Source organism: Lissotriton helveticus, chromosome 2_1 (genome assembly GCF_964261635.1).
Source record: "Lissotriton helveticus chromosome 2_1, aLisHel1.1, whole genome shotgun sequence".
Taxonomy (NCBI): Eukaryota; Metazoa; Chordata; class Amphibia; order Caudata; family Salamandridae; genus Lissotriton; species Lissotriton helveticus.
In genome coordinates, this window is record NC_136059.1 from 1,233,126,305 (window position 1) to 1,233,149,303 (window position 22,999).

At 41.8% G+C, this 22,999-nt stretch overlaps 1 protein-coding gene across 1 annotated transcript in view; it reads right to left on the reverse strand.

The window, feature by feature from the left end:
• The window catches only part of IBSP (integrin binding sialoprotein), a 39,193-nt gene extending 18,118 nt beyond the window's left edge, over nucleotides 1-21,075 (reverse strand). The window contains exons 1-2 of the mRNA XM_078676122.1: nucleotides 20,992-21,075; nucleotides 2,996-3,062 (exon numbers count right to left, since the gene is read on the reverse strand). Of these exons, the coding sequence (XP_078532248.1) occupies nucleotides 2,996-3,049 (54 nt within the window). The 5' untranslated portion in view covers nucleotides 3,050-3,062; nucleotides 20,992-21,075. The remainder of the gene's footprint in view (nucleotides 1-2,995; nucleotides 3,063-20,991) is intronic.
• Between the last annotated feature and the right edge of the window lie 1,924 nt (nucleotides 21,076-22,999).

The window sequence follows — 22,999 nt, forward strand, 5'->3', positions numbered from 1 at the left end:
TATAGTTTTAAATCACCGCACACAACATCCTGCTGAGCAGGTCATAATGAGATTGAGCGCAATAAGTAATTTGGTTCGTGGTCGGTCGGTAACAAAAAATAGGCCCGGGCAACAAATTAAAAGTGGCCCCGATTAGTTAAAAAAGTGGCCTGTATAAGTGGTTGCAAGGTATGGGAGTCTACATTCAATTGTGCCTGCTGCAGGCAATGTTTGTGGTAATGTCAGAGAAATCAACAATGCAAATAGGCCCAACAGATTATAAGTCCCAGAAATAGCCAAAAACACAAAACACATACATTGATCTGTGAGACCAGCCCGTCAGGCACTGCCAGATTGTCCTATAGGCCAGTCCAACTCTAACTTTTTTGGGTGGGATAGGATACACCAGTCTCAGCTTCCTCTCAATGCAGAAGAATCTCTGTATCTACCTCTCTGTACCTCTCTCAGACTTGCATGTGTTGATTCACAAAAATGTTTGTAAATTATCAAATATATGTTTTGGCTATACTTTATTAGCCAAACAATTGCTGGTATTTGCAACCGTTTGACGAATTCAAAGCATTTTCCGTTTAAATATGCGTAGTTGCCCATGCCAAAAATTACTGTTCCCTGGCTTCATTATCATACTGTTTTGGACACAATTTATCAGATCCAATAAAATCTGAATCTGCAGGGCCAAAAGTAATGAGGTCTATTTAATTACTCCGAATTAAGAGTTTGCTCTCGATAATGGGGACTATCGTCCCCAGATAAACTTCAGACAATTACGAGGACAAGTGGATTTTAGTGTGTTAAGCACCAAAATACGATTGCCCCAAAAACTGTCAGGTATTTTTCCTTCAATACATTTTGGCAGATTTGACCTACTGAAATTGAGTTAGGAAAGACAGCTTCTAATTGCAATATGTGAGGTAATAGACATTACTGAACAATTCACAATTAACCGAGGGGCTTGGAAAGAGGGCCTAAATTAATGAGAATTTTTATTGATTTCTTTTTTATTTGTGTTTTGGGCACAGACAGATTTAAGCTGTCTGTTGGCCTGATCTATAGTTTCCAATTTACATTAGTGGGCTTTTGGTCAGCCCCGTGATCATGACTGGATGGCTTTGTTGTCTATCACCTTTCGCTGCTAGTCTGCTACTAATTCAATGGCTTTCATCACTATTCATGTGTATGTCCCACTCAAGAGAATTTCAGTTTCAGAGTGTTCTCATTGGTTGAATTGTATCATTCCACTGCAGACTTTGCTTGCATTCAGGGAACTTATTTTTTTCTTTTTCTGTAAGCACATCATGGGAGTGAATGTGTTTCTCTCTCCCTCTGGCTTATTTCTCCTCAAACGTTCTCCCACACTCTTCGCTTGCAGCGAGCGCCAGGCAAATAGTTTTATTTATTTATTTACTTGCTTTACTCGTGGACGTCCCCTGTCCGACTCCATACCCCCGACCCTGCCCCTCTCCCACCCCGGCCCACCGCCCCGCAGCACTCCCACTGTGAGATGCCACTGGAGCTAGGTCTTCAAAGCTTTTATGAAAGATGTTGCTGATCTCAGGACCTCAACTGTGCAGGAAGCTGATTCTAGTGCTGAGCGTCAAAAACAACAAATAAGCGTCTGCCTCAGCTTGGGGGCTAGGAGGTAGATTTTCAAACATTTTGCGCTGGGTTAGCTAAAAAAAAGTGATACTAACCAGCACAACATGTTTTTTTGGGGGATTTACTTTCCAGCTCAAAACTTGTTTTGCGCTGGAAAGTACTGTAAAAGTAGCGCAAAGCACTGCTTTTCGTTACTTAGCGCCAAGGGGACGTTACATGTGGGGTACATGGGCGTTCTCATGCAACCACCCATGCCTCTTGAAGCAAAATCTTATCAACAAACAATTGTAGACAGGGTTTAGCGCCAAACGTTAATGCCACTTTAAAGGAGGCGCTTACAGGAGAAATTGTTTTATTTCTCCTTTTTTTTTTACAAATTTGCATGCGCGCTGCTCTGTACAGCATGCACACAAAGTGAGAAAAGCTTTAAAACTTGTCTAGGCATGGTATTTTGTACTGCTCTAGACTTAAGCACGAACCTAAGCGCTATGGCACTAAGGTGTGTGGGTGTCGCTCGGCAGCTAAAATCGGTGCCAGCTCTAGGGAGATGGGAGGAAAGAGCCATATCTCTGAAGATGTGGCACTCTCCTGCTCCCTCCCTGTCACACAATGCAGCATAGCCTCTTTGGGTACTGCGCTGCGCTGCATGACTTTTTTTAAAATCTGCCCCTAAGAGTGAAGGAGGGAGTATAAAGGATTAAAAAATCAGTGAATGGTGGCAGTGGCAAAAAAGCACATGCTCCAACAAGGTGAGAGGACATACAGAGATCAGGACACCGTTATGCCAAGATGTTATTTTGAATTTGATGATTTTATGTTTTATAAAGGAAGCAAATACCTAAAAGATAACCTGAGCCTGAAACTAGGGAAAGGTAGAACATAAGTATCAAACAGCCAGATTTTCAAAGCTTTTCTGAAAAGGCATAGCTGATCGCAGGATCTCAACGGCACAGGAAGCTGATCCCAGTGCTGTGCATCAAAAACAATAATGACCGCCTCCAGAGCAAAAGGAAAGAACTTGGGCACTGAGAGCAAACAAGCACTGGCATATCACACGTCTTTTACATTCCAGTGGTTTTGACCTTACGAAATTTAATGGAGGATGCAGACTTTGCTACACACAGTAAGTACAGGGTGCAATAAACACCGCACCACTTATATAATTACCATCCCCGTGCGAACAGGTGTTTATGTTTTTTGTAGGGATCGAAATATAACTGGCCACTTGTAATCAGGACCTAAGAGTAGTGTCTGGTACATTGGCAAGAGATGCTGCAAGAGACACACGTAATATTCCTGATTTGGCAAATTGTTAATGAATTTGTTTAAGTTGATTTCCTTGCACTGGAACACATAACAAGGGGATGCGGTTTGATGATATGTACATTGCTTTACTTACGGAGAAAGCGCTTACTGCCCCAATAAAGAGGATCAGAACAATGATAGCCCTCATGTTGCCAAGATTCCTGAAAAGAATAAAACAGAAGACAGAGTTCATTGGTGTCTGTTCACAATAAGAATACTGCATCTTTGTTTTCAATTACAGTTGATTAGATAGTAGTTTCAGTCAAGCATGTATCTTTGACTTAGAGATCATTTCTCACAACACCTCTATGGCTAAGGGTGATTTAAAAAAGCAGTGCTTCCTTGTGCAGTTTGGTGTTCATCTTTGGCTCATGTTAAAGGATTTGTGTATGGATCTTTTTGTATTGCACACAGGAAATTGCAACCTTTTAGATGCACAAATGAATTGTAAAATGTATTTGAATGAATATTGGCCCCTGTTTAAAGCTGATTGTTGTAACTTTTGCGTTCAAGTTCAACTCAGGGGGTAAAGTGTGCGGTTTTCTGTGAGCTAATACTGCATCAGTTGTACTGCATGTTGTTGTGCTTTAATTCAAACAGCCTCTTGCTTGCGGTAATAGCATTGTTGCAAAGTGGTAGCTGCACCATGCTAACGGTCAGTTTGAATGTTAGAAATGCATAGTACTAAGTAAACGATTATTTTAAAAACGTTTGTTCAGTATACTACTAAATACAATATTTGCCCAGAAATGTTATCAGCATAATAGATGCATAAATGGTAAGAACATTAATATATTAAAGCAGTCTGTCATAATGTTCCCCTAAACATCCTAAGGTACAATGTGTAATGAATACCACGTTAATCAAAGGGGTAACAAGTTAATATTAAAAAATAAAGATGTTTATGTTAAAAAAATAGAAAACTGAAAAGGGAGGATAGGATAACAAAGGTTTTCAAAATGAAAGTAACACAAACAAAAAAAACATACATTGCAAAAAAAAGAAAAATACTCAAGGAAATAATTAATAGAATGTAAACATTCATGTAGATTAATATAATACATAATCTTAGTGCTCAGGAATAAAAAGTTGGGAACAATTATAATTCCTAATAAAGGAAAATCCAGCTAATGTTTGTTACTGATGGTACCTGTATTACAAGGTTTGGAAAGAAAATTACATTTAGGTGGAAAATAATAACTTTAATTTAACTGCTGAATTTATGGAAGAAACGTGTGCTCCGTCAAGTATAGGGTTCTAATAACATGCACTATTCCACAATGCTAAGTATGATGAAATATTAGCATTTTTTCCAATTAAAAGTAATTTTCCTAAAAGCATTTACTAATAACAAATCTCTAACTTTCCTAATCATAGCTAAACCAGCCCAGCTCTCTAAAAAACTACACAAAATTATATTTAAAAATTAAGAAGAAATATTTGTGTTAAAAATGTTATTCTTTATTGACCAAACTTAAAACTAGAATTGGTAACAGAAGGGCATGGGATATTAAATTGTATTAGAATACCTTCAGATAATGAGCATGTTCAACAACTATTACTATTAACAAGTTCCATTTTATGCAGTACTAGGTGTCAATAATATCCTATTGTATGTAAATAATAGTGTGTAAGGAGTGTTGACGGCACAAGATGTACTCTGAATTGTAGTACAAATACCATTCTAAATCTGATACAAACACAAAATATTCAATTCATTATCTCATAGTAATTCTTGCTTTATATGATGAGTGTTATTCATTTTCAACCATTTATATATAGTAGAAGGTTTATGAATGTAGGTGTATTGATTGAAAGTTACAGAATTAGTGTCCATATTATCCAAATGAACATCCAATAAAAAGAGGGGAGCCTTAAATGCTGAAGCTAACTTTGGATACTGACCTCAAAATGAATCAGAAAAATTGAAGACATCCCAAAGATGAGTGCATGAGCAAATGCTATTATCCTTACCAATCTGATTACTGTACTATTGTAACATTCCCATTGTTCTTTAAGTGAGTGTGAAAGTGGGACAGAATTATGTACAATACGTTCGATTTCTTTGTGAAGGTCCCAAATGCAGGTGTGTGTTATTGTAAGCATGCACATACAAAGCGATTTACAAGGGCATTTGTAGATGTGCAAAATTACCTTGTTTTCCCCCTTGTACAAGATTGATTGACACAACAGATACCTGTGTCGGTATAAAAGTGACATATTCTTTTTATTTTCAAAAGTTTCAAATTTTCTTATCTAGATTGATGTGCAGTGTAAGTGTAACTTATACAGACCCACACCCCTACAAAATAGTTGCATCTTTCGTTGTATCCCATAAAACATTTTTGGGTGCTATTGAATTGGACACCATCAATACGTGTTTCACGCATAAACTATATAAAAGCAGGAACCTGTACTAAAAACCTGTTTAGGGTCTATAGTTTGTGAGCTCCACAGCAATTGCAGCATGGTTGGTAGGACTTATTGGTTCAATACTTGTAGCCACATAAATAGCATTTTTTCAAACAAGAAAGTAAGGTATGCTTATGAATACTTTGTGATTATTTGAGGGCTGTAGAAACAATGCTAATACTATGTCTTATGCAGATTTCTCTGACACACTGTAAGGAGAAACTGCGACTCAGCTTGGGGTAAGGAGAGAGTGGTAGAGCATAATCAAAGAAATATATTGGGGCAGAATTGTACTCAGAGGTGAGATGCACATGTTGCCAGAAGTCCAAATGGTTTCCTGATCGAAAGACATGGAAAATTGAGAATCAGGGGGTAATGACACAGAAATGGTGCAGGTAGCATTTGCAAAGCCAATGGGTCTGTCTTTAATGTGCTAAATGGCACAGAGAATGGGCCTGATTCACAAGGATGAATAAGCACATTATTTCAATGTATGTATCTAGCAATGTGATGGGACGCTACAGGGTAGATGAAACTTTCAAAGTAGTCACGGGAGGCAGGATGGAGACCCATGGTAAATGCATGCTGCGTCCTTCCAGCAAGCATGGGCCCAAAAATTAATTAGAGTATTCAGCAAGTATTGGTGGGAGTTTCAGCAGTCTAACCCAAGATAGCACCCTGAAGTTTTGCAAGATTGTGGCTTTGTTGTTGATCTTGCAAGACTTTGGGTCAGCCATCTTGGGGTGTAGTGGTCCCAATCTGTAAGAGGCCACCCAATAATATGGCCATTTTGAGGTCAGGCTCGCACTTGAGTTCTGACAAAAGAATGTCAGCTGCACTGAAAAAAGGGATGCATTCAATGTATATATGATCTAATGAATTGACTGTATTGAAAAGTGTGATGATTGAGTAACCTTCAGACATTACGTAGTCCCTCGTTCATTGCAAAATAATCACTAAATGAAACTAAGAGGAATATGCATAGAAAAGGGCTTCCTAAGACGGTCCTAAGTCACACTGAAGTCCCTTGGTAAATCTTAATCATATGGCTACTCTGACAGAGGGTGAATCAAAGGCTCGCAGAAAGAAGTCTAATAGATGGGAACATTCACATAGAAAAAAAGAAATTTGAAGATAATGTGTTTAAGGCAAAAGTGTAAATCCTACATAGATGAACAAAGCCAAGTTCTTGCAGTAAATAGTAGTCTAGGGAGGATAAAGAATTTAGTGTCTAATGGAAAGAGTGGATCACCTTAACCCGAGGATGATTTCTGCATTTTTAGTGGACTGTTCAAAGAGACCCATCCACATCCTTCCACGTGGGACTGTAAATCTCTGCTTTTACATTCCTTGTTGAGCTGTCATTTCACACTTATCTGTAATTTTTCGTCATACTAATTTCACCAGATCCTTCCTACATACATTTTCATGAAAAAGGCTAATTGAAGTGAGGGAAAATGAAAGAATAATATTTGAAGCATGTTTATGAGGCAAGAGGAAGCTGGCCAAAGTGTGGTAGACATTGGTGCCCCTGTGGTTTTCTGAGAGAAGGTTGTGGAGAGAGCACCACCAGCAAAGTCCATGATTCCAGTGGACCGAGCGTGTCTCTGGTGTTATTGTGAGAAAGCCTGTCATGGGGGTTTAGTCTGCCAGAGACTGGTTTGAATAGAAAGTGTTTTACTGATTGACACTTTTGAATGAGGCATTTTCCAGTCACTTACTTTTCTGTGCAAGAAATATCCTCATGGAGCAAAGTTACTTGTGATACTGGCAAAATGTATTTCCCGTACAGGTTTAACTTTCCAAAAATGATGCCTATATTGCACAGAAAAACTCTACACATTTCACACACGACCTAAGCCTTTAAGAGTATCATTAATAAGAGGAGAGTCCCCCCTCATTTCAATACACAGTTTCTTGTGTAATATTTGGCTGGAGACCAGACATGTGTCACTTGTATTAGATCTCCTGGATATTGGTGAATAAAAATATTCTCGGCTATTGGCAGTTAAGGGATTGCATTGATGAGGAGATGAAGGGCCTGATTATGAGTTTCGCTGTGAGGGAGCAGGTCGCAACACCACTGCCCCGCTCCCACACCGCCAAACCTCACAGCTGACCGGCCACCCACTTTTCATGTGGTCTGGCAGGCGGTCCTTTAGCATTCAAATGGCAGTGCCTATTGAAAAGGCACCACAATGGGGATGCCAAAGCCAGTTCCTGCATGGTATGGACTGTGCAGGCCATGTCGTGCAGGAAAGCTGTTGCATGCAGACAGGGGGCACACCATGTGCCCCCCTGCATGCATCCCCAGGCCATGATGGAACAGGGGGCTCTGTAAGGCCCCCTTAGTTTCCTCACCACCACAGGTTTCATTGCGGCCTTTTGCGGCATTTTTTTGCACTCCACACCACCCCAGTTTTTGCATATGGCCATGTCTGAACTGGGGTGGTATGGGATGCAAAAAAACGATGGATTTAGGCCCAGATCTCTGTACTGGGGTGAATGTATGACATTGTTCTGCATTCTGTCCATCAATTGTTGTTTTTGCATTTGTCACCCCGAGTGGGATGGGTATGCTCAGACGTGAGTCCCATGCTCTCCACACCACTGGAGTCAAGCTATCCTGGCTGAAGACGGCTGATAGCCAGAAACCGGTCCTAGGATGCTTCATTTGGTCCAGGAAAGACATGGCTTGGCAGTTCAGGCTGGACTGTTCCCATGAGGCACAGGGTCAAGGCTGAATTGCATATGGCCATGTCTGAACTGGGGTGGTGTGGAGTGCAGAAAAATGATGGATTTAGGCCCAGATCTCTGTACTGGGGTGAATGTATGACATTGTTCTGCATTCTGTCCATCAATTGTTGTTTTTGCATTTGTCACCCCGAGTGGGATGGGTATGCTCAGACGTGAGTCCCATGCTCATCACACCACTGAAGTCAAGCTATCGCGGCTGAAGACGGCTGATAGCCAGAAACTGGTCCTAGGATGCTTGATTCCGGTCCAGGAAAGGCATGGCTTGGCAGTTCGGGCTGGACAGTTCCCATGAGGCACAGGGTCAAGTCTGATTTGTATATGGCCATGTCTGAACTGGGGTGGTGTGGAGTGCAAAAAAACGATGGATTTAGGCCCAGATCTCTGTACTGGGGTGAATGTATGACATTGTTCTGCATTATGTCCATCAATTGTTGTTTTTGCATTCGTCACCCCGAGTGGGATGGGTATGCTCAGACGTGAGTCCCATGCTCTCCAGACCACTGGAGTCAAGCTATCCTGGCTGAAGACGGCTGATAGCCAGAAACCGGTCCTAGGATGCTTGATTCCGGTCCAGGAAAGACATGGCTTGGCAGTTCGGGCTGGACTGTTCCCATGAGGCACAGGGTCAAGGCTGATTTGCATATGGCCATGTCTGAACTGGGGTGGTCTGAAGTGCAAAAAAAACGATGGATTTAGGCCCAGATCTCTGTACTGGGGTGAATGTATGACATTGTTCTGCATTCTGTCCATCAATTGTTGTTTTTGTATTTGTCACCCCGAGTGGAATGGGTATGCTCAGACGTGAGTCCCATGCTCTCCACACCACTGGAGTCAAGCTATCCTGGCTGAAGACGGCTGATAGCCAGAAACCGGTCCTAGGATGCTTGATTCCGGTCCAGGAAAGACATGGCTTGGCAGTTCAGGCTGGACTGTTCCCATGAGGCACAGGGTCAAGGCTGATTTGCATATGGCCATTTCTGAAGTGGGGTGGTGTGGAGTGCAAAAAAACGATGGATTTAGGGCCAGATCTCTATACTGGGGTGAATGTATGACATTGTTCTGCATTCTGTCCATCAATTGTTGTTTTTGCTTTATACCAACAGCCAGTCAGTTTGATTGCAGTATTGTGAAGTGATGGTGTCTCTGAGAGATTGAAGAGTTCAAAGAGATAAAGGTTTAACTTTATTGAGTGGTGTAAAAGTAAACTGAATGATACCCACACGGAGGGAGGTACAGTAGCTACGTTAGTTAGCCAAATAACAAAGTTCAGTGTCTTGCTTGTGTGAAAGCCAAAGTTTGATCATATCTTCTGTATGTTCAGTAATTGAAATGTGGCTGCCCACATTGTGTTTTTTATGAAGGCTTTCATTTTCTTTCAGAAATTGAAATCTACCAGACATGTTTGGGTTGGACTGTTCCTTTTTAACCAAGACTCATTTGCATTTTTGGCTGGTCTCTGTCAAGAGGGAGTTAGTGGGCAAACATGATGCAATGGAATGCTGTCCAAGTAATTAACAGTGGATGAGATTTGTTCTTCTAAGTGATATGTATATGATGGCATGGCCAGAGAGTGATGGTTGGTAGTGGGTAGATTGAGTGATTACCATGTGGGTGTGACTGACTGTGTGATTAGATGGGAATTGGGTAAATAAGGTATTCTGTTGGTGATTTTGGGTTTATCTTTGAGGTCACCTACAATGATGAGTGTAGTGGAGGAGTTATGATTTCACAACGTCATCACAGATTGAGCTTATGACACCTGCTGGGTAACATATGGGATGTGCATTGACTATTGCAATACTCGTGGTAAAACGGTGCTCAAATGAGGTTAAAGCTGCTGTGGGTACAGTGGACCGTCCTTTCAAGTAAGTAAAGTCTTGCAAAGTCTATAGTGAACATGACACATTTCCCTGTGTACCAGTTATAGAAAGTTGACTTAGGCATAAGCATGTGTACATTGGTTACTGAAGGCATGGCTTCCTCATTACACATTTACACGAGAGTTCAATAAAGTTCATTCATTAGACTTTTGAACAGAATCAGTAGGATCTGTTGAGACTATAGATAATGTGTAAGTGAAGTGGGATTCTTTTTCAGCAGTGGTTATAGACCCATCAGCAGTACATTGGATTTCTAGCTGTGATTTCAGACAGGCAGAGAATGCCTATGGATTCATCAGGGTGGTGTAAAGTGTCTTAAAACATTGACTAACTTGATCTCAGAAATATATAACACATTTTCCAATATGTATATTGTTATACATGTAGTAAACACAGGACTGGAATAATCCTTCAGGTGGCCTCCAATACAATGTTCCGAACTGGTGGGTGGAGATTCCCAAAAGAATCAGCAAAACTGAAGTGAACATAATAATCTACATTGATTCAAGACCTTTCAGTATGGCATGTGTTGAATACATATTGTAAAGGCCATACCTGGACCTGTGGTTGCAGAGTGGATTCGTCTATAAAATACAAAAAGAGTTTCTGGTTTATGGTTCAGTATTTAGTTTTAGATCTGATAACTTTACAATCACCATCTGGGACATATGGCAATTGGAAACTTCTGTGGGCCTATGCGAGGAAGACATATACCCTGGTTTAAAGGTTAGCGGCTGGAGTAAGGTCTGTTAGGATGGCATTCCAAGGGTACTCAGCTCACCAAATCTAGAGATAGGCTAGCTGCCAGCCCTGCGGTTATTTCTGTACATTGAAATGAACCAGCCTTATGCAATGTTATGTTATGTTAGGAAAACATATAGAGCGCTTGTACAACCAAGGTTTTTCTTGGTGCTATGACAATCAGGAGGGAGAGGAGAGAGAGCTCAGGCTAATCAAGACATAGCTTAAACGGCCAGGCTTTCAAAAACTTCCTGTTAGGTTCCACTCTGATCGAGGAAGTTAGAGAGTTCCATAAGATGGGTGTCAGGACAGAGAAGCTCCTGCCCCTTGCTTTCTGTTGCGTGAACCAATGAATTCTCAAATAATTCGCAAGAGAGGATCTGCGAGGTCAAGGAGGAACATAATTCATAATTTTGCTTGCTACAAAGACTAAGGCCTGGTCATGAATGGATTTGTAAATATTACAAGCTGTTTTAAAAACATTTCTTTGTTAGAGGGGGAGTCACTGAAGCTTTATTAAGGCAATGGAGGGAATTGTGCATATCTGTGCAATTCACAGATTATCCTCACTGCTGCATTTTGAATGGTTTGGTTTGTAATTTGTGTAAATAAGTTGCAGGGTGACCCACATACAGGAAGTTTGCATAGTTCAAGAGCTGCTCCATTACCACTGCAATAGCATCTTTCAAAGTCTCTGGTAACAAAAGAGGAGCAACATTCGTAATGGATTTCAATAGGCTAAAGCATGTTGTTATGACTGCTTGAATCTGGGGGATGATGGACAATTGGTTGGCTACCATCAGGCCCAGGCTCTTAACAGATGCTTTTGGAACAGGAGGTTCACCGAGCTTAGATGGCTACTAGGTGTTGGCCCAAAGATCTGATATGTGATTAAGCATAACCAGCTTACTCTTATCTGTGTTAAAATAGATTGAAATTCCTGGTGGGATTGGCCAGTATTCTCAAGCCAGAAGATGAATTTAGAGTCATCAGCATTGTTGTAGAATCTACAACCAAACACAGCTAGGGCTAAGATCAATGGATTGATACAAACATTAAAAAGTACAGCAGAAAATGCTGAGTCCTGGACGACCCCACAGATGACATGGGTCTTCGATAAAGAAAATGGGCCAACCTGCACCTCCTGTGTGTGTACTTCTTGAAAGGAGGATATCCAACTTAGAGACTGACCTAGACCAGCCACCTTCAGATAATTCAGCAGACGTATGAGGTCGACAGTTTTGAAGAAGGCGGATGATTAATCTAGGAGAACTATTTTAGACACTTGTCTCAAATCCAATTCCCATCATAGTACATCAAGGATAGAAACCGTTGCTGCTTCTGTACATTGGGCTGGATGGAAACCAGCCTGCAGTGGATGAAGAAAGTTGGATGAATAAATTAATCTGCTTAGCTCCTAGGTAACACTGCGTAAAGGGGAAGTAAAAAGGAGCATTAATTTCTCAGCAGCTCAAGATCGTCGCCCAGCCCCTTCAGCAAGTATCAAAGCAGCTTTAAATATGTCAGGGACAATGCCCTGAGTGAGTCACTTACGCAAAAGGTCTAACAGAGGGTTTGCTGTTTTGACAAACAGAGCTTGCATAATGGTAAGGGGCAGCAGCGGTTCCTCCGCTAAGGCCGAGGAGCATCGCCCGCTGCTTTACAGCAAGTGAATTAAAGGAAACATGAAATGAAAATAACTTGAGGATATTATCATTTTATGTTTTCCGGCTATTGCAGCTTTTTGGGCTGGGCTGTTCCGATGACTGAGTAGCAGGGGAAGGACTCGTTTGCCCACTCCAAGTGCGCATGAATGTTTGGCCAGCCTTCTCGGACCGGCCAAACATTCATGCGCACTTTGCATGTCCTCCACACAGGCTGCATTACAGCCTGCATCAAGAACATGCACAGGCTCCCATTCCCCGGCTGACCGCTGAACCATGGTGCTCAGACCAATCACTACACTGCATTGCAGTGTAGTGATTGGCTCAAGGAAGCATGGGAGCTTCCTATTCCGGCCCCAGGTGAGAGACGGTGGAGAAGAGACTGAGGAGAGGCGCGGCAATCAGGTGCGTTTCTTTTCTTTTTTAAACCCCCACCTTCCTCACCCCAGCCCCCGATCCTTGCCGGCTGTTACTGGTAAGGAGGCAGGACTTCACCTTATGCATGAAAGAAATAAGGGTCTCATGCTGGAGCTGGAGAAACTGAACCAAGGAGTGAGAATTAATGGCACCACAGCCCACATTCTCCCTATGTTGTTGAGGCAGATAAGTGGTTGCCTTGCTATCCCTAAATGATTTATTGTTGTCACTGAAAAAAGTGTTGAGTGCATCACACAGAGTTTGGGAGGGTTCCATCTCCCAGGCTACTCACTTGGAACAAGTGTGTTTGTTTAATATCTTAAAAGTTTTTTTTTGCTTATTCAATAAGTTAATGCAGTTAGAATAGAAAGAGGATTTGGTGGCGAGGAACTTGTTTTTATACTACCTCAGACCCTTACTAAAACATTTTCTTTCTTGGTGATTCCTTTCAAAGTACTAAATGTTTGGTGTATGGCTTTGGTCAGTTTTGAAGGCCTACACCAAATTTGTATTATTTGTTTTTGGTCAAATATAAAAAAAACTGACAGTGAGGGACAGTAAAAAAACAATATTGACTCCACCAGCCTGGGAGAAAACACCCAAATTTTGTGATTTTGTTTTTAAAATAAAAGAAAATTAATGACCTCTGTCACCCTGGAAGTTTTCTCACAGGGTGTGGGACTCATTAATATTTCTAACCTGTGTTGTAAATGGCGACTTCTGCAGTGACGTGTAGAACTGACGAGTGCCCCTGCAGTAGAGGGCAATTTCCAAGTTCTATCACTTAAGCAGGGAAGTCCATCATGGTATTGATTAGTCTGCCCTGGCTTTAGGCTGGAGGGGGGTTGTGTTATTAAATGGCCCTTTCTGCAGGGTCACCCCCAAACATTTTGCCTTTCTCCTCCCCTTATTGCTGAATTTATTTTTGTTGGTTTCAAAACTCTGAGCAATTTGCCACCGCTAACCAGTGCTGAAGGGCTTGTGCTCTCTCTCTAAAACATGGTAACATTGAGTTACCCACAATTGGCATATGTAATTTACTTATAAGTCCCTAGTAGGGTGCACTACATGTGCCATGGGCATGTAAATTAAATGCTACTGTGGGATTTCAACACTGATTGTGCCACCTACCTACGAAGCCCTTTCAATATGTCTCAGGCATGCCACTGCAAAGCCTGTGTATGTAGTTTAGATTGCCATATCAACTTGGCATCAAAATCCCTGTGCCAAGCCTTAAACTCCCTTTTCATTATATATAATTCAACCCTAAGTAAGTGAAAGGCAGGACATGTACTTTTAAGTTTTAAATGTCCTGGCAGTGAAAAACTCTTAAATTCATTTTTCACTACTGTGAGGCCTACCCTCTCATAGGTTACCATTGGGATTACCATATTGCTTTTTTATATGTGTAATTTCCAATTGGGTAGATCACAATTCATGGTGAAGTCGGATTTTACATTGTAATTCTGGAAATGCCAGTTTTAGAAAGTTGGCATTTTCTTACTTTAGCAATTTGGTATCTTCTGCCTGTCTCCGAACACTTGTCTGGGGTGGGTAACAACTAGGCTTTGTGTATTCCCTCTAGACAGCCACATACCATGGGAGCTTAAGTGTAACTTGACGGGCCATCCTGGGAGGGGGAAGCTGGGGACAGCCGCACACTGACACCTGAATAGGGTGTGGACACACACAGGGCTGCATACAACCTCTATTAACTCTGGAGCCAGGGCAGGAAAGGAGGACCTCTGTGCACTTCAAAGAACCTTCTTTGAAGTCTCCCCCACTTCAAAGGCACCACTGGGTAAAAGAACTCGACCAATGACATCACCACTTCAGTACACATCTGGACCTGTGGATACTCTGCCAAGAAGAAGGACTGTTGTTCTGCTAAAGTACTGTCACTCTGCTGATCTGCTGCTCTGGAAGAACTGCTGCCTTGCTGTGTTTACCTTCTTCCTGCTGCCCTTTGGCCTGGAAAGGAAGTACTGGTCCTGGAACCCATCTTGAACCCAGGACCCTAGAGTGACTACAAGAGCTAGTCTGCTTACCTCCTGATCTGAGCCTCAGGGACATAACAGGCTCCCCACAGCTCCTGGACCCGTCTTTGATGAGTGTGTGACCCCAAGAGGCACATCTTCAATCTTTGGCCATTGGAAGTTGTCTTTTTGCTCTTCAAGTCAAGCTTTTGGGCTCTTGGAGAGCTCGAACAGGCCCTATTGCTCTGGAACATCATTCCTTGACCTGAATTTCAACGCAAGTGGACGCAAGTTCGTCCCTTTGCTTAAAAAGTATTACTGCTCCCAACTGCGAGGCTCCATTCCATCTGTCTGTGACAGCCTGTGGCTCTTCACACCCGCAGACCACGGCCAGCAAATCTCTTTTTACTTCTGGCAAATTTCTTCTCCGTGAACAGGACTCTCAGCACAATTTTTGAGAAGCTAGAACTTCAGCTGGACTTATCTGGGACTTTATTTGACCCACACTCCATCGCAGTCGGCTTGAACTTTTTGAGTTGGCCCAGTCTAGTGCGACCAAATATCTCCGGTTTGCACTTTATTCTTTTAGGCACTACATAAAAGTTTATTCTTTAAAAATTCATAACTCCGGTTCTACTTATTCCCTTTTTGTCATTTTGGGCCACTTTTGTTCATTAAATTAAACTTTGTCTTCCTAACCTGAAGTGGAATCTTTTTGTGTGGTGTTTCACTGGTTTACTGTTTGAAGTGTTGCAAAAATACTTTAGACATTACCTTTAAAGTTAAGTCTGACTGCTGTGTGCCAAGTGATCACTGTCATTAAGGATTTTTTTGTATGTTTATATTTTTGTTTATCATCAACAACATGGAGAATGTATTTTCATACTAGGTTACACACAAACACACTGATATAGCACTGTTGCATTATTTTATAATACATTTTCTATCATGTGTAGAAGTGTGTTTTTCTGAATCTGTGTTTCTTAGGCCTCAATTCTGGCCTAATCGCTATCTTTTTCAAAATGAATAGCACCCTTGTCACTCTTGTCTTCACCCTGAACATCTCACCTGTCGTTTCTTCAGCACGTAGTCAAGTAAAATATTATTTGTTTATTTTCATTGTCATTGTTCATGATGTCTTTGTTAAGCTTTCTCTCGTTCCTTCACAAAACTGTAACTAGTGCTTCAAGGTTTTTCTGGTAGATCATTGAGCCCTATTCATTTATATAATGCAGTGTTGTTTATGTATCTAGTTTGTTCCAGCTACTCTCTATAACATTAGAATAGAAGGTGAAGAATAATTTTTCATGTAGTGGGACAGTGCAATATGACGTTTTATAACTCTGGTTTGCTTATGAAATGATGAATTTGCTCACAACACAGTGCTTTTGCAGTTCTGTTAATTTCATATGTGAAAATAATGCCTAAAACCCCTTGAGTTGGGGTGAGCCAGAGACATTCCCATTTTTCTAGGGATGTAGTCAGTGGGCCAGATGTAAAACCATGTTATTTTACGAGTTGCAAATTGCGCTCAATTGACATGTACAATTGCATGCCTCATCAATATTCATGAGGCACTCACAATTTGCGACCCCATTGAGAATGGCTGGCCCTCCCAGGTATGGTGGCCTGCTGGGCTCTGCAGACTTCCATGTCTGGGACTGCTTTCAAATAAAGCATTTTTTTTTAAATTGCAGCCCGTTTTCCTTAAAGGAAAATGGGATGCATTAAAAAAAAAAATTTTACTAAATAGGGTTTGTACATAGCCTTTAGGTTTTTGCATGCGCAAATGTGTCACAAACACGTTTGCACATGCAAAAACGGGTCGTACCTCTGGCCCAGTATCTCTTTCAATTTTCCCCCACATTTGAGACTTAAACTAATTTTTTATTTTTTATTTCTCTTCATAGCCCTATTCCCAGAAAGCCCTCATTGCACTGACTTTGTATTTGCTTTCTTTTGAATTTTGTAATAAAACCCTTTAATTATACATATGATCTAGAACTAAGAGGCATATTATCAAGGACGGCGTTAAAATTATTGGCGGTTTAGCGGCAGAAAACTGACGATAAAGCGGCGATAATGGGCTTGATAATAGGCCCTGGAGAATTTCAATATAAGCCCATGTTCACACCTGAACATGGGCTTCTATGGGAATTCACAAGGGCATATTATCAAGCCCATTATCGCTGCTTTAGCTGCAGTTTTCTGCCGCTAAACCAGCAATAATTTTTAACGCCGTCCTTGATAATATGCCCCTTAGTTATTAAGTGGGCCTTTTTAATAAATAGACTGTATTTTCTGTTATTTTTGATTTGTTGGGTGACGCCATAATTCAGGGACACATCGCCTTATGAAATTGAGGTTTAACACTGTCTCTGATCCATCGAATTGTGGGCATTATGATTAAGGTGAATTTGTGGGTTTCAAGATTACAGGGTCTCCCACGCCTACACTGTTGTTCAATGCACCTTCTATTGATAGTCAAGTTTTGTAAAGATACGGGGCCCAGTTCACAAAGGGCCTCTGCACTGATGGAGGAGGTCTCGCAGTCGTGGCAGGACCTCAGTACTGCAGTTACCTATTGCGGGCCCCCACCATGAGTGCAGGCCCCACAAGTCACAACTGCGAACGCTCTACCACAAGTGCGGAGGCCGTTTGTGAGTCGGGCCCACAGCATTTTCAGAACAGCAAAATTATAGAATTCATGCACACACCTCGCACTAGTTCAGCATCAAAATGCAATCTAACAAGAGTTATTTTGAATTTAAAAAAAAGTTATTTCAATTTTTGTTCACTGTGTTGCTAGTGCGCCTTTTATTATGTGAACAAAATGTTTTAGAATAAATATATAGTGGTTTGCCAAACGTTACTGCAGTTGATGATTTTTTTTGCACCTCATTTTTGGGGATGTTACTTGCTATTACCTAAACAAAGCACTTCTTTATCTGGTTATGATATCTACAAGGTGCCTTCTTTAACATTCCTCGCAAACAATTGATTGAAAATCAAAGGAAAGTTTTGTTTTATTCAGAATAGGAAGGAACATTGAAGATTCACTTAACAAAATTGTTGTCCACACCATTTAAAGTCACTACTGAGTGATCTTTTGTTTCTCAAGAGCCAAAAACCATTGGTATTATAACTGTATTCACAATTCACTAAGTCAGTCACTTCACGCTTGCTTTGGAAGTCAGCTCTCAAGGCTCTTGTGTAACTCTTTTTATGTGAGACAGCCCAGTTATTTAGTAACTTGTATCTCATTCACCCAAACACAGTGTCTGGACAAGGCCATCACCCATCTTTCTGGGGTACAGTACAGTATGGCCCCACCGTACAAAGCCAATTCAATGAATCTAGCTTCAACCCAATCAAGATGGAACAATTGAGACAATTTGCTTCTTAATGCTGAAATTGTTGATTGCCATCTACCCCTCATCTGAAGGATGGTATGAACTTCACAATATCTAAGATTCCATTTAAGGCAAAATGATTGTTCCTAAATTCAATCCGGAATCCATGTTCCTATTGTAATTTATTTCCTAACAAGTGACCAATCATGGTGGAAAAGTGCAGAAAAGCTAGGATGTTGAATCCTAGAGGAGAACACTGCTGTGATTCACCATTCAAAGGAAGATTAAGAATGAGTTAACAATATTTATATTAGTATCTGGATCTTAAGGAATTCCGGACCCACCCATCCATCTCTCATAGCTTGACATACAGTTCAGAAGTACCCGGAAATCCGCCGTTTTCTGGAGGAACTGATAAATCCGGAGGTCAAGCTATGATGCGAACACCTGCCACTATTTTGTCCTCATGGTAAAGGAGATTCCATTGAATGTTCATCTGGATTTGGCACTTACTCCAGAAATCAAATTGTTGTCCATTACCACCCAAATCTACATCAGACCCACAGCCAGGGCTGGACTGGCAGTAGCGGGCACCGGGCGTGTCCCCGGTGGGCCACCAGGGTGGGAGCCGGTTTTGTACCCTCTGGGGCTACCCTGTAACAAAAGTGGCAGCGGTGAGATTAGAGATGTGCTTCCAACTAGCACCATCGCCCCCGGAGGCCAGCTGAGCTGTTTTCGTGGGCTGATTTTGGTTACCAGTCTGGCCTTGCTCATGGTCTTTCTATCTGAGTTGTTCACAACTGCTTTGACATCCTAAGATCCCCAGCCATATTCTCCCCTTCCTTCTGCCACCCTCCGTACTCATGTCTTTAAAATCCTAACCCACTGCACCAATCCCCAAGCTCTCACCTGCTTAGAGAAGATGGTAACTGAGAGAGTTAAAAAGGGGCCACTAGTTTAGTCTTTGCTCACAACCTTCAGTTGCTTATTTTCATGTACATATTTAAGTAATTTGTGCAAACTATGAATGCTGATTTGCATTATTTTTTTTCTGGTTAAAGTGTACTAAAAACTCTTTATTTTCATGAAGACAATGCAAGGGTTTATGGTGAGCAAAAATGCAAATACCGTTCGAATATGTCAAGGTTTCTAATTGTGGGAAATGTCCATTTAAGGATAGCTGAAGTGTTCTATCAACTGATGGCCGCCTGGCCAGCATGCAAACGTCTGAAGCCTGTCCAAACAATTTTGCAAGGTGGTAATGTCTTATTTTGCCACAAAAAAATCACACTTTTAAGACATCAAACGAACAACTGTGTTTCTTCATGTCAGAAACACTGGGCACAATTTAATGTGCCTCTAGGTATTTTTGAATAACTAAGCGCCAGTGCCCACTGCTCAGGCTTTCACATGGTTTACTGGCCTCTGCACAGGGCATTATCTACTATGAATTGCCTTCGCTGCAATTATGGCCCAAATCTGATGTTGAGCTTGCATAATGCATAACACAAGTGGGCAACAAGGCTGGTACTATCCATCCTCCGGCATCATGAAGCACAGGATATAACCATGCCAACTTTCTCTGTTTGCTTTAAGTCATTATCTCTGACCTTATACTGAAGATAGATAACGGTAACTAATGCCAACATTTTAAGCAATCTGATTAACTGAGACAACCTTAGCGTGTAACGAGAATGTGTTATTAAATTAGATCCTGTTAAAATCATACCAGTGGCATAGCAAAGATCGCATAGGCCCTGGTGCAAAAGAAGGAAAATTACTCCTTTGACAGCTGTTGGGGTAGTAAAGCGCATTATCATGATTCAATGGGATCCTCAAGGCCCTGGGCTGCGGTGCTACTGCACCTGCTGTACCAATGATAGCTACGCCTCCTAAATCATATCTCAACTGCTTGGTTCTCCAATACAATCGGCTCATTTTGAAGAGTGATATTAATTTCCCATCTGTTCGCCTTGTCTATGGCACTTTTGCTGTACTCTGGACTAAGGAAGTGCCCAAGATCACTGTGGTGAGTAGCTGAGGGAATGCCCCTTTTCATCACAGACATGAACACCGAAGTGACGTTCACGCCGCTGCCCATATTTGGACGCTTGTCCTGACCCTCGGTGGCTCCACCTTTAGATGGTTCAACCTCCAGGGAGCATCAACTTCTTAAACACAGCTGTGGAAGGGGAGATCCCTATCTGAATTGAGAGCTTTGCCTTGGAACCTTTCACAAGTCACTTGAATTGTCTTCACTGAGGCTGAAAGCAGGCCATTGAAAAGAGGACACCGAATAGGGATGGCTTCCCAAAGCAGCTATAGTTCCCACACAGGAGCCTTCTGAAAAGCGCTTCAAGAGTAGCATTTGCTTGGGTGTCACCTCCAACATGGTTTCCTGAACTGAAAGGTGTGCGCTCTCTGAAACGTACCTTTTTCTACGCCTCACAAATCACATTGTGAAATGTACGCATCGCATCAGCATTTAGAGTACTGTGGCCTGAATAGCATTACCAACATTTACATTTGGGATGGTGGTGGAGGAAGCGGGGACGGGGAAGTGTACTTCTCGAAATAGGCACATTGGGAAAAAATATAAGAACTTTTCAACAAATTATAAGAATTGTATTTAATGTTCCAGCATGATCTGTACTATTTAGCAAGAGCCGCCGACCATGGTAAGGTCCCTGTTTGAGCCACAGTACTGGATTTTAAAAATTCAGAAATTGCACATTTCATCACACTGCATATTAAACAAATTGATAAAACTGAACACCAAAATAACACGACTTTCCCGTTTTAGTTTAGAACGAAAAGGAAATATATATATACTGAAACAAAATAATCTGTGAATGTCAGCTGTGAATAAATGAAAGAATCGCACGGGTACCTGTCTGCAGCTCGACTCCTGACAGCGTGGGTTGGCAGGCTCGGAGTGAAGAGGCACTGATTTCTTCCTTCTGCGACATTCCTCTTGCCCTGTGCAATATAAACTGTGCTTTGTTCAGCTCCAGCCAATCAGAACGCTCTCGGGATGATGTCACTGAGTGGACTCCGACCACCAAACCATGAAACCTAAACACTTTCCCTGGCCACATGATTTACCTACGGTATATTTGTGCTGCCAACAAGTGTGTTTCCTTACTTCTAATTGAAGGCCTGGGCTCGGTTGAAAGGCTCGGTTACTGGAGCTTGTTTCAAGTGAACAGAAACCTCAAATCAGGCAACATCCTTGTATATGTTTCCCAGAACCGACTAGTATTGAAATCTGACTTTTTGCTGTTGTTCAGCTTCTAAGTGTTTGCTTTACGGTTATCTATAGAAGGAGCAGCTCTGTATGTTGCTCACGCCCTTTCTCAGCTGGGCATTATGTGACAATTGGCGACTCACCCCTCGTGTTCAGCAAACTGGAATGGGTATGTACGCATCGTGGATGTAAAACTTAAAAAAGATGTCACTTTGTTTCCACATTATTCTTCATTAAAAATAATAATGCAAAGTATTTGGGAGTGCAAGGCTTATAAGAGAATGCCATTGCATATTAGCTATCAGCGCAGAATAAATGTAGCTCTGAATCTCTGCAGGGCATAGCTATCGTTATAACAGGAAGGACAAAGAGCCCAGAGGTGTGAAGGGAACAATGAACTCCAAATGTGGATGTCTTACAATCAAGTTAGAAGATACTGGGGGCCTTTTCCTTTGTTATCAGTAGGGCCCATGTTCCTTTGGCTACACCAATGCACTGTTGACTTCCACACATACTACATGCACCGTATGCAAATCGATTTCATCCTATATCCCCTGTTCTGCTTTACATTTTATGTAATGGTAGCTGGCATCCCTGTTTCTAGAAACCATATTTCAAACAGAAATATTTGTGTAATCCTGTACCTGAGTAAGGAGGCCTTATGATTTGCCCTATTTTAATTTGAAATTATAAAAACATATGAAACCAAATAACCCTAAAGTGATTAGATCGATCAGAGAGTGCTGGAAATTGGCACTTTCCAGGGTGCTTTTCCTTGACCTGTTGCTTTTGTCCCTTCTGGTTGTCAGCTGATCTCTGATCTAGCCTTAGGAATTTGAGTGCTTTTGACTCGGCCATTCAGTGACAAAGTGCTGTGCTTGTCATATACATACTGGTAATTGATGTATACATGATTGGCTGTTTGAGGAGTTAACTGTAAGTCCCTTGTCCAGGGGTGAGACATATACCTAGGGCATGTAAGTCAAATGCTCCTCCGTGGGCCTGCAGAACTGGTTGTGCCACCCACGGAAGTAGCTCTTTAAACGTGCCACAGGTTTGCCCTAGTGGGGCCTGTGTGTACAGGTTACTGTTACTCAGCTTGGCATTTAAAACAACTGCTTGCCAAGGTTCTGCATTTCTCTCTCGCTACATCAGAGTACTTCCTGGGAGCAGGGTGCGGTGTCGGGAAGAGGTAGGGCATGGACGCAGGGGCGCTACGTGAACTGGTAGTAAATGGCACCGGATGGTGTGTTCGTTACAGTGGGGCCTGTTTCTCACATTTATTAACATGGGGGGCCAGTGGAAAGGCTATCAAGCAGTATTTCCTACATGCAGGAGAGTAGCAGTACAATGTTAAATATTGAGTTAGTAATGGCAAATCCTCTCCGGTCGCGCAAGTGGATTTGACATTACTAATGTGGAACTGCCACTTTGGGAAAGTGAGCTTTTCTGTGCTTGTGACTGTGTGCCTGTCAGCCTGTCTCCAATCCACATCTGGGTGCTGGGGAGACAGCTATATCTGTGTGTTCCTGATAGAAGGCCATAAATGTGGGACTCATAGGAAACTGCAGACCTCTGAGGGGCCTTCCAGGGACTGATACGAGGGGATGGAAATGGCACCTGCATTGCAAGGTGCAGGGTCTTGGACCCA